General features: G+C 50.2%; 1 protein-coding gene across 1 annotated transcript; it reads right to left on the reverse strand.

The window, feature by feature from the left end:
- Positions 1 to 265: 265 nt before the first annotated feature.
- On the reverse strand, positions 266 to 9,378 carry DRD4 (dopamine receptor D4). Its single transcript, XM_041474472.1, has 4 exons — positions 9,071 to 9,378; positions 1,837 to 1,949; positions 944 to 1,491; positions 266 to 534 (listed from the first exon to the last, which is right to left on the reverse strand). Exons 1-4 carry the CDS (start codon positions 9,299 to 9,301, stop codon positions 332 to 334), a joined length of 1,095 nt encoding a protein of 364 aa, XP_041330406.1. The 5' UTR covers positions 9,302 to 9,378; the 3' UTR covers positions 266 to 331.
- Positions 9,379 to 11,017: the final 1,639 nt, after the last annotated feature.

An 11,017-nucleotide genomic window follows, 5' to 3' on the forward strand; every position in this document is an offset into this window, starting at 1 on the left:
ACTCATGTCCACATCACCTCACAGCCCTGTTAATATCACCCCAGAAGCCAGAAGATTAGAAATAACTGTTATTATCCCTGCTTACATCAAGCAGCAAGTGTTAAAGAAGTGGCTACATTTAGCACTTAACCACTGGGAGGAGGATTCAAGCTGCATCCACTGGCCCTCACCTGTAACACCTTACTACAAGGACCTGGGAGTCCCTTCCTTCAGCTGCCAGCTCTCCTCATCCTCCCCTCATCCCCCAACAAAGACAGCAGACCAGAGGCAGAAATAGATCTTTAATGAACTATACAAAAAATGACCCAGTGGTTCCTCCTGCGCGGAGGGCTCAGCAGAAGAGGTGCAAGACTTTGCGGAAGAAGTTCCTGAACTCAGCGTTGAACACGGTGTAAATGATGGGGTTGAGAGCACTGTTGACGTAGCCCAGCCAAGTGACAGTGCTGGTGACTTGAGGGGGGATGGAGCAGGACTTGCAGAGAGCCCTGGTAATGTGCACCACAAAAAAAGGTGTCCAGCAGAAGAGGAAAGCACCTGCCAGGAGGAAAAAAAGAGAGAAGGTGATGTGAATGTTCAAAAGAGTTTAATTTAACAAAGCCTGAGCCAAAAAAGACACAGCTTGGGCACTCAGGGAAAAGGCAGCAATTGTGCTGCCATGTGAAGCTGGGCTTATGTCCAGACAAAAAATTGGGATGTTTTTCCTGTCCTAAACATTGATGCAAAGTCTTAAGTTAGTCTCGCTTTGGCTTTGCATGTAAGGTATTGGGAGTCACAGGTTTGCCTTGGAGGGAGGTTAGGTTATAAACACTGCACGTGTCCTTTCTCAAGGGTGGTGGTTTTTGGCACTGCTCTGCATTCGCCCAGGTCCTGCCAGTCTGAGTGCTGTGGTGTGACAAGGTGGCACATTTCCCACCCTCCCCAGCCATCCCTGACAGCCACTCACCGACAACGACCGGCAGCACCCGCATGGCCTTGCGCTCCCGGCCGTTGATCTTGGCCCGCTTGCGCCCGTGCCCTGGCTGTGGGTACCTGAGGTGTGGGTAGGACACAGTCTGGATCCCACTGTTCATCCCACACTCCCCAGGGAGGCCGGCACGGGCATAGGGGCTGCACTCCAGCAGCCCCAGCCGGGTCTGCTCTCTCTCCATCAGGGTTGGGGGGTGATACAGCTTCCTGTTGGCTCCATAGATGCAGCCTCTCAGCTTGGCCTTCCGGGCTTCTTCCCAGCGCTTGAGTCCTTGGAACATGCCACAGTACAGAACCAGCATGACAGGGCATGGGATGAAGAAGGAGCAGATGGAGGAATACACGATGTAGTTGTCATCCTCCAGTTGGCACAAGCTGGGGTCCCGGTCTGGGACATTGTTGAGGCCAAATATGACTGGGGATGCCACAGCAAAGGCGAATATCCAGGTGGTGGATATAAGGATCAGCTGCCGCAGGTCGATCTGCCGCCGGTTGTAGTTGAGCGGGATTTGAACAGCGATGAACCTGCCAACACAGCCCCGGGTGAGTCAGTCCTGGTGTGGTGGTGGCACCATGGTAATGTAACCAAGGGGCCCCAAGCTTCTTGTCACTGTCTTTCCCCCTATTAATTTACTTTACTAATAGCCGAGTCCTGGGCTACAACCAGAACAGCCAAGGGACAGCTCTGGATCACCACACAATGAGCTTTCAGCTTGGCCACCACCGATGGGACACAAACCTGATGGTGGAGGACATTAGGGCAGAACAGCCTCCTTTGGGGAGGGCAGAATCCTCCCTGCTTGGGACACTGGCAAGGGCCTATGGAACCAGTGTGCTGCCCAGGCAAAGCCAGAGCAGGAAGCTACTCACCGATCCACGCTGATTGCACACAGGTTGAAGATGGAGGCTGTGCACAGCATCACATCCATGGTCATCAGGGCATCACACAGCACTGTGCTGAGGGACCACACTCCTCCCTGGAACTGAAAAGATACCTGGGGTCAGCAGATGCTCTGTGCTTTAAAATGACAGGAACACGGCCATGCCTGGGTGCCTCAGCCACTCATGTTTGCTCCAAACAAGCAGCCCAAAGCTTAGTGCTCCTCCCATGGCATGATGCTCCCAGTGCAGCAGCAGCACATGGGAATCGGCCCCACACAGAGCCCACAGCCTGCTCAGGGCTTGTGGTTCTGGCCTGTCTGGAGAACTGAGCCCTCAGACCATCAGTACAGCCAAGTGAGTCATAATGGGCAGAGAAACGGACACAGGACATTGCATTGCCTTGGGTAAGAGGTACCCCCAAACTCCTCAGACCTCCCAGTTCAGGACTCCAAGATCTCCCCAACAAAGCAATATTGCCTGCACAACATCCTGAGCTCAGTCCCCAAGCAAGCAAGAGACAGAGCACAAAGTTCTTCCACTTGTGTGTCCCAGCTGCCCCAAGCCCCTATGTGAACGGTTTCCCTGGGTTACAAAACTGTTCCATCCTGGCAGGCCAAGCACAAGTCCAGCCTCTGGAGACCAGGTCCAGGCAGTGAGTAACAACCTCGGATTCTCTCCCCATGGTCACAGGCACCAGGGCAGAGCAGCAGGGACCAGTGCCAGTACCAGTGACACCACCTGGAAGTGTTGACTCTGCCATCCTTGGTGATTTTCAGCTTGGTCATGTCTCAGCCAGCAGCACAAGCTCTGCACAGCCCATACCACAGGACAGACAGCAGGACAGACAGGATAGCAATGGCTGATGCTCGCACAGCCTGAAACTACTTGCAGCACTTTGTTCCAGTTGAGTGCTTGTCTCACCCAGGTACAAACCCAGCTTTTCTTTTAACATTAATGCACTTTTTAGGCTGATACAGAAATAGGTCACCTTGATCTCATTGCTGTGCCATTATTCCCATGAGCTCCTTGAGCCCAGGCAGAGACCTATCAGTTTGCTTGCACCTGCACAGGTAAACCTGGAAGCTCAATAGGCTTAATAACCACAAGGGCAGCAGGGAATTTTTCCTCAGAGTTTGAGACTGTGTCCCTCTGCAGAGACAGGTTAAAAACCCAAAAAAATGTACAAATAAGTATGATTTTAGCTTGAAAAAAAAGTGTTCAGTAGTAATAGCCCCTTGTCATGTCTGACTGAAACACTTTATTTTGATATTGCAAAATACCAAACACTATCTGTACTCTCTATATGCTTTTATTAAAATATATATGATAGATATTACTATAGTATATATATTGCTGCAAGAAATGTATTTAATTTTCTATGTCTTTTTATCTACAGATAATGTGCATAATCTAATATATATAATTTATTATATATTTTTATCTATAGAAAATGTGCTGCATAAAAATTCTTTTTTTATATACATATAAATTCCAGGGATCTTGTTCTCTGTAGCAATAGCCACCCAGTGATGTTGCTGCCCTTTAATGCTGCAGGTTTCAGGAAGCAGGTATGGATTTGTTCCTGTACTGGTGCTAAACAACAGGTTCTGCTTTCATTCATGCCAGCACAGAGCAGAGCCACGTGGGGAACATGCTCCACACAACGCCTGGAAGGTGCCGAACACCAGGCCCTGCCAGCAACAGGGCAGGCAGCTCTGCAGGGATTAATATCAGCCATCAGTAATGATGTCAAGCACAGGATTATGATTAGAGGAGCTGTAAAGCCAAAGGAGTCTCTGAAGTAACTGTTTTGCTATTTTTGTACAGCATCTCCTTGAGATACCTCCAGGGGTGCTCTGGAGTCTGACCTGAGTGCTTCAGTCAGCCTATTCTCTAGCACAATGCAGACACTCCAAACTGCATTTGGGACCTGAATCATCAAAAGCCAAATTTCTGCCAAGCTCACTGGGATTTTGACAGGTTCCATTCAGCTTATGAGAGTGAAAATTTGATTTTGGGCTGCAGTTTTCCAAACCTAATTGTGATTTGGGAGAACTAATTGATTCTGAAAAGGACAAAGGCTCTCGGTCTGCAGCACCATTGGAGCATGTGAGATTAAAGTTGGGCATTTGGAAAATGCTATAAACCTTTCCCTTTCCCCACCAACTGCCAAGACTCTGGCTTTGGAGGAGGTGCTAGGAGAGAACTTCCTATTCTGTGGTGTTTGTCACCTGCCCACCTTGGCAAAACGTGCCAAGGACCCCTCTGATGGGAGAGTAACTCTGGATAAGAGGCTTTGCTGGGCCATGTGATTAAGGAGTACCTAATTCCAGGAGGCTGCAGCAGATTAGCCCATCAAGGTCCACAGTGTAAAGATTTAGGGATCACAAACAGCTCAAGCTTCCTTTAAGGAGTGCTCCAGAACAGCTGCACCTCCAGCAGCTCTTTGGATTCTCCACTTTTCCAGAATACAATGCAGAAGTTTTTATAGTATTTTATATATTCCAGGAGACAGACTTGGTTTCTCAAACACCCTTGCAGCTGCCTTCCTAATCAGCCCATTCTGGTATCCTTATTCCTAAGCACAGCTGATTTGTAAGGAAAACTCTGCCTTCTAAACCAGCCTGATGCCAGAAGAGCTCCTGAGGGCAGGAGCCAGGACAAAGCCAAAGGTTTTAGTTCTATTTCCTCTGATACCAGCCCTTGTCTCAGTCCTGCCACATGCAGGGAACAGCAGGAGCCTGAAAGGGAATCAGGAGATGCCCATCTGGACTTTGAACAGGTATCTGCCTCAGTGCAGCCACGGCTCAAAGACATGGAATGGAGTGAGAAGGCTGTGACACAAATTGGAAGAGGAACAGTCCTTGCCAGTGGGCAAAGTCCAGCATCAGAGCCAAAGAATTGTCTCCATGTCCACCAGAAGCTGACTTGGGGCTGTTTGTCATGAGTTGTGACAACTGTCACAGTCCCCAGAACACACAACGCAGCCTGCAAGGGGAGAGGAAGAAGAGGGAGTGGGACATAAGACAGGTGCCTCATGTCTGCTCTGATGTTCTTTCTTAAATCATTGAGGTCAAGGTTTTTCAGAGATCGTGAAAAAGCCTTATCATCCATCTGAGACATTATGAGGGCAAAGAATTCCAAGATGCCTCTCCCCAATTACTGGTATGTGAAAAAAAAACAAAAACCCTAAGCACTGGTTTGTAACTGCTGGCCTGTCTCACCTCCCTGGTACTTCGTGTGGCTCAGACATCACGCAGGCCCAGAATAACATCTATTTCCACTAAAACACTAACATTCTAGGAAAGACTAATCCCAAATCCTGCTGCAAACAAGCTGACATGCATTCACAGAGAGCCAGGGGAAATTTGGAGAGGGTAGAGGTCTGGCCTCTTATTAGCAGAGCTGCATTACAGGCACACAGAAAAAACTGCCAGAAAATAGATGTTTTGATACCAAACCAGTGACACCCTGAAAGTTTTGGGCAGAACCCATCACCCTCACCAAGATAAGAAGATGGCTGATGAGGTTTTTACTGGCTGCTCCATCATCATGCCTGCTGGGAACATTCATCATCCCTGACCTGAGAAGAAGCAAGGTAAATATGCAAATCTGCTCAAACTGTTTCCTCTTTTCCGTAATCACTTACACAGGTCTTAGTGGCAAAGATGTTTACATAACCAACACCCTCAGCTCCTGCCAGCAGCTTCCTGGCTCAGGCCTGTTCCACAGCTCTGCTGCTTGGCAGGGATTAGCAGAGAGATGATGACAGGAGCAGCAGGTACAGGTACAGGTGTGCTCCACAGCACAGTCCACGTGTGGAGCTTGTCCTGGTGCCTGCCATAATTGCTGGGATGCCTCCACTTGAAGAGGACTGTATAAACTCCTGCAAGTATCCCAGAGTCTTTGGGACTCTTGCCATTGTCACAGTCTCTGGAAAGAGGAAGCTTGCCTCACAAGGCAAGCCTGTGGACCCATGCAGCTCCCTCCAAGTGATATCCTGCAGTAACTCCACATCACCATAGCTCTCAGGTATCCCCTGTTTCAGTGCTACCCATGCTGCAAGGACTCTCTGGGATCTTCTCCTGGCCTCTCTTCACATGAAAGCAGAATTCTGTTCCTCAGCAATAACAGTTAATGGCTGGGAGTGCTCCAGGCCATCTCCTTCCCCCTTGCTTCCCATCATCCCTGCCTTTCTGGCACTGGATTGATTGCTGGAAAGCACTTGGCACACTCATCAGAAAGCCAAGGCTGGCAGAAGAGCAGTGCAACTTCCCCATGGAAGTTACCATTACCTCTTCCCATCACACTGCTAAGACCTGAGATTCCCAAGCAGGCAGGAAGGTAAGTGCCTTCTGCCCACCAGGGCAGGCAGCTGTGTGGTAATTACAACTGAAAAACATTGGAACATGTCTTTGTTCCATTTTTGGATGAGTCCAGTGGAAGGAGAGTGTATGTCCATAATTGCTGCCAGTGTCTGAAATGAGCTTTCTTAAAAACCAGAAATAAAAGCCTCTCCCACTCAAGGACTCTCCCACTGTGCTCCAGCTTCGGTGAACAGCAGCAAAGCTCATCTACATCCCACAGGAAGGAATCCCATCCCCACTGGGTCTTGGAGGAGATCTGTTGTTTGTGAGGATGTCAGATGTCACCTCAAAAGTGAAGTCCCTCCTGCTGTCTTCTAAAGCTCTGACTTGGAGGAATGTTTCCAAAACTGGAATACAAGATGCCACCTTACAAGAAAACAGCACAAGGTGAGCAAATTTCTGCTGAATGAAAAAATGCTCCTTTTATTGTTCTGTTCCTGCTAAAAAAGCAAAAAAACACCTCAGCTGGTTTTTGAGTTTTCCGATAGGCCCTCAGAGTCTACCTTTACTGTGTCAGGAGGTGCACTGAAGTTTAAAAAACAAAACAAAAACCCCACACCAAGAATGAAGATTGAGGTGAACATTCAGGACTGCCCAGGCCATATTTTCAGTGCCTACAATGTTTGGTAGAGAGTGTAAGCTGAAACCAAGCTAGTTTTAAAGAGCAATCACTACACCCTGGATCTTGCATCCCAACATCTAATTCTGAGTTTTGCCTCCAAGGGAAAAAAATTAAAAAAAAACAAAGGAAAGAAACCACAAAATTCTGTCCTCTGGCATGGATTCAGTGGTTACTCTCCCTTTTCCTTATTTCAGAACAAAATGAGCTGGAAATCCTGCACCAGTGTACAGGAGACAATTAAAATGAAAATGGGCACCTGCAGACTCTGAGCCCACAGAGAAGCTTCCAGGCATGGAATGGGAACTGCTGCAACACAGGAACTGGAGTTGCTCTACACATCAAAGGCCCACTGCCTGCTGGAGGGGGCTCTGCTGCATTATGTTCTCTCTCTCTTTACCTGTTCAGCACTTCCCACACCTGCTCCACGCATTCCCTCTGAGCACCAGGAGTGCAAACCCTGATGCCTCTGCTGTTTTGTGCTTCTGAATGCCTGCCTGGCTGCAGGAGCTGCAGAGGAGGGGAGGGAAAGACTTCTGTCATACAGCACCTTCATTCTCCATGTTGAATATCCTAGGAGCAGAGACATGGAAGAATTCTCTCACAGAACTGATGTTTATGAACAGCCATGGAAATGAACGTACCAACATTCACCACAACGTGTCACCACAAGCTGGACAGCACCAGTTTTTGAAGCTCATACAGGTATGAACACCCATTACCTGAGAATCCAGAACTTGTGGAATGTCTGTGGTATTCAAGGAAAGTCCCACAATACTCCTGCCCCACTGGAAGCACCCAGAATACGTTAACCTGTATTTTATATATTCCAGCAAACTCCCACCTGCAGGCAAAAGGAAACCACTCTGGTGTTGATGACTGCCCATAGAGAAACCTGGGGACTGAAGGCATTGAGAGACAACAGAAAGAGGAAGGAAGAAAAGGGATCTCAATTAGCAAAAAGTAGTTGAGAAGAATGATGAAGAATGTGCCTTTCTAACCACAGCAAAATGGAGGTAATGAGGGAAGAGCAATTCCACCAAAACCAAGAGCACGGTGGAAAAAGAGAGGACCTAATGCTCCAATTCTTCCTTGGTTCTTCTCATGGGTCCCCAGATGAACCTGCTGCTCCACAATACCTGTCTCCGGAGAGGTCACAGTGCCCTGCAAAATCCTAGGACAAGGTAGAGACCATTCTAAGCCCTAATCTGCAGCCTGCCTTGCTTAGGGGAGTACAGGCCTGCACAGTCAGGGCCTGCTGAGCCATGGGGTGCTCTGCATGGCTTGTGAAAGAGGACAAGAGGGGAGATGCTATTCCATAGCTGGGAAGAAGATCCACACTACCAGCTACCACCAGGATGGATAGAAAAACCTGCTATTTGGCCCAGTGGATGCTTTCATCCTCTTGAGCAGGGAAGAGCCACCAGCTGGTACTATCAGTTTCTAAAACATCCCCCTGCAAGCACAAGGCTTCAACCCTGGCAGTAAATGTTACAGAGAGAACCACTCAGCCTCAGGAGTGCTTGTTGTTCTTTCCCTCAGCTATCACAGTCTTGGGGGTGAACATATTTTGGGAGTGAACAGCAACTCTGCCCCATGTCCCTGAGCTGGCTCTTCATGACCGCCATCACATGCTGGGTCAGGCCTGTGCCAAGCAACAACCTACCAACCAAAGCCACCTTGGTGCTGGGTGACAAAATCCCATCCAGCTCCCAAAAAGACAGCTTCTCCTTCTCAGCCAATGTGGAAAGTTGTTTCCTGGCTAAGGATGCTAAAGATCTCCCTTTATCGCCAAGGCTCACTTTATGCCAAACAGAGCACAGCACCCGTCTCTTCCTATCCTTTATCTGACAGCAACCTGGACAGTGTGCAAGCCAAGGGACAGCACCCCGGTTCGCCTCCGCTCGGGGCATCTCCACCCGGCGCGTTTCGCACGGGGATCCCAGGAACTGGCACGGAGCCGGCTCCGCTCCCCGCCGCCCGCGGTCCCGCAGCGCTGTGCGATGCCGTGACGCCCGCAGGTAAGAGCAGGGGGGTCTGTCCGCCACATCCCGGGGGGCAGGGCTGTCCCGGGGTGGGGAGCACTCCCGGGGTGGCGGTGGGGAGCAAGCCCAGAGAGCTGCTTGGATCATCGGTACTTCTTGATACCTTGCCCCCCCGCTACCTCGTAACCTGCAGGCTCGGCGGGCACACAAGCCCCAGCCCACCGTCCCCCGGTGTCCCCGGGCTGTCTCACCTCGGAGTAGACGTAGAGGGGCAGGACGAGGAGGGCGAGCAGCAGGTCGGCCACGGCGAGGCTGACGATGAAGTAGTTGGTGGTGGTCTTGAGCGCCCGCTCCGTGCAGACGCTCAGACAGACGAGCCCGTTGCCGCCGACGATGAGGAGGATGAGGAGGATGCCGAGCACCAGGGCGGCGATGCTGTGGCCGGGTACGGCGGCCGGGGGTCCGGCGGTGCCGTTGCCCATGGCCCCGCGGCGCTGCCCCCGCAGCCCCGCGCACGGAGCCGGGCCGGCCGCCGGGAGCTGCCCGCCGAGCCGCGGGAGGAGCCTCCGCCGCCGCCCCGCCCGGCCCTGGTCCCGGCCCCGCGGGGACAACTGGGTCACCAAGCGGCTTAAGGGGTGGTAGGGGGGGCAGGCTCCCGGTGTCCCGGCTCCCGGTGTCCCGGTGTCCCGAGCGCTGCAGAGGTCTTGCTGTGTTCTCCGATGGTCTCGCTGCGTTCTCACATGGGGCTGTTCTCTTAAGTAATGTTAGAGGAAAGAATTGGCATTAGTACAGATCGGGTGAATAACTGGGAAATTTTATTCCGAGGTGTGTAGAATCTGGGAATGTTTAGGAGTTTGTAATTGAACTGAGTGAAGATCAGACAGTCCATAATGAAATTTGAAGATACTGCCAAGACAGGATGCTGAGGGCGTCTTGGAGCACAGAGTAGGGATTCAAAGTGCTCTTGATAAGTTGGCAAATGCAGGATGCACTTTAAAAGGAATTTTGCACCCTACCCATTCTTGGGCAGGAATGAACAACTGCAGAAATGCAGGATACAGGAAGAAAACAGATAGGCACAAGAGTGGGAGCAAAGATGGGGTGGCAGGTTATCCCAGCTGAAGATGGGGGCTGGGATGTCTTACTGCAGCAAATGACAGAAAAATGCTGTTTGAGGGGTACCTATGCATCTGCAGGATCAGGAGGCACAGGGAGGTGTGACCTCCCATTTCAAGCTCAGATGACTTGGGAGATGTGGGAGCTGATACAGACTCTATGGGCATCTCTGCAGCTGTGCCACCAAACCTCAGCCCAGATGTTAAGGTAAGCACTCAGGTCAGCCTGGTGTTTGTGGAAGGCAGTAGGAAGAGAAGGCATAGCAGTAAAGGGACATTTATACTGCATGGAAGGGAAAAATACATTATTGGAACATTTTTATGAGACAAATTGATTCTAAGACCTGTTTATAGATTGCAGCTATCAGAGCTTCATCCAAACTATTGAGACTTGTGGAAGAAATCCTCTCTCCAAACCCTGCCCTTGCTGCCCCAAGTTCCCTTACTCTTTTTTGGAAAGGGTCACAGTTACCCCCCAGCATGTGCAGCATGGAAAGGCCACAGCCCTGGTGTCAGCCTCAGGACACAGATCCAAGCACTGTCCTTCCCTTGGACTGGACTAACAGCAGCTGATCCACACAGTCTGTTTTGCCCAGCTGCTGTGGCTCTGCAATTTCATACATGAGTAGGAGAAAATTCCCTTGGTTTAAGCACTTGGACAACAGTCTCGCTGGCTAAATTCTGCCTTCAGATGTGGGCCTTCCAAGTCTTTCCTAAATCCAGCAAGAATGCCATGTCTTAGTAACTAGAGTTGTACCACCCTTTTCTCCCATCCTAGGGAAGGCTGCCCATCCTCATGTTGATCCCAATACCCATGGATTTGTTTTTCCAGTCGTCTCCCTCTTCTAATGAGCAAAGACAGGAGATACAATTCCACCTGGCCTGAGGGGGACCATTTTTTGCTCTAGATCTGTCTGTCACCAGCACTGGAGTAGGTACTTACATACCTGTATCTCTACATTCCTTTTGGGAACGGCTTGTGTTGGACTCAGGAGGACACAAGCGTGGTTGCACATCTGCCAGGTTTGGGGCTTGGTGATACCTCATCTGCTGGGAAGTTCAGACAAGGAAGATGGTTTCCAT

Source organism: Pyrgilauda ruficollis, unplaced genomic scaffold (genome assembly GCF_017590135.1).
Source record: "Pyrgilauda ruficollis isolate IOZ18807 unplaced genomic scaffold, ASM1759013v1 scaffold322, whole genome shotgun sequence".
Classification (NCBI taxonomy): Eukaryota; Metazoa; Chordata; class Aves; order Passeriformes; family Passeridae; genus Pyrgilauda; species Pyrgilauda ruficollis.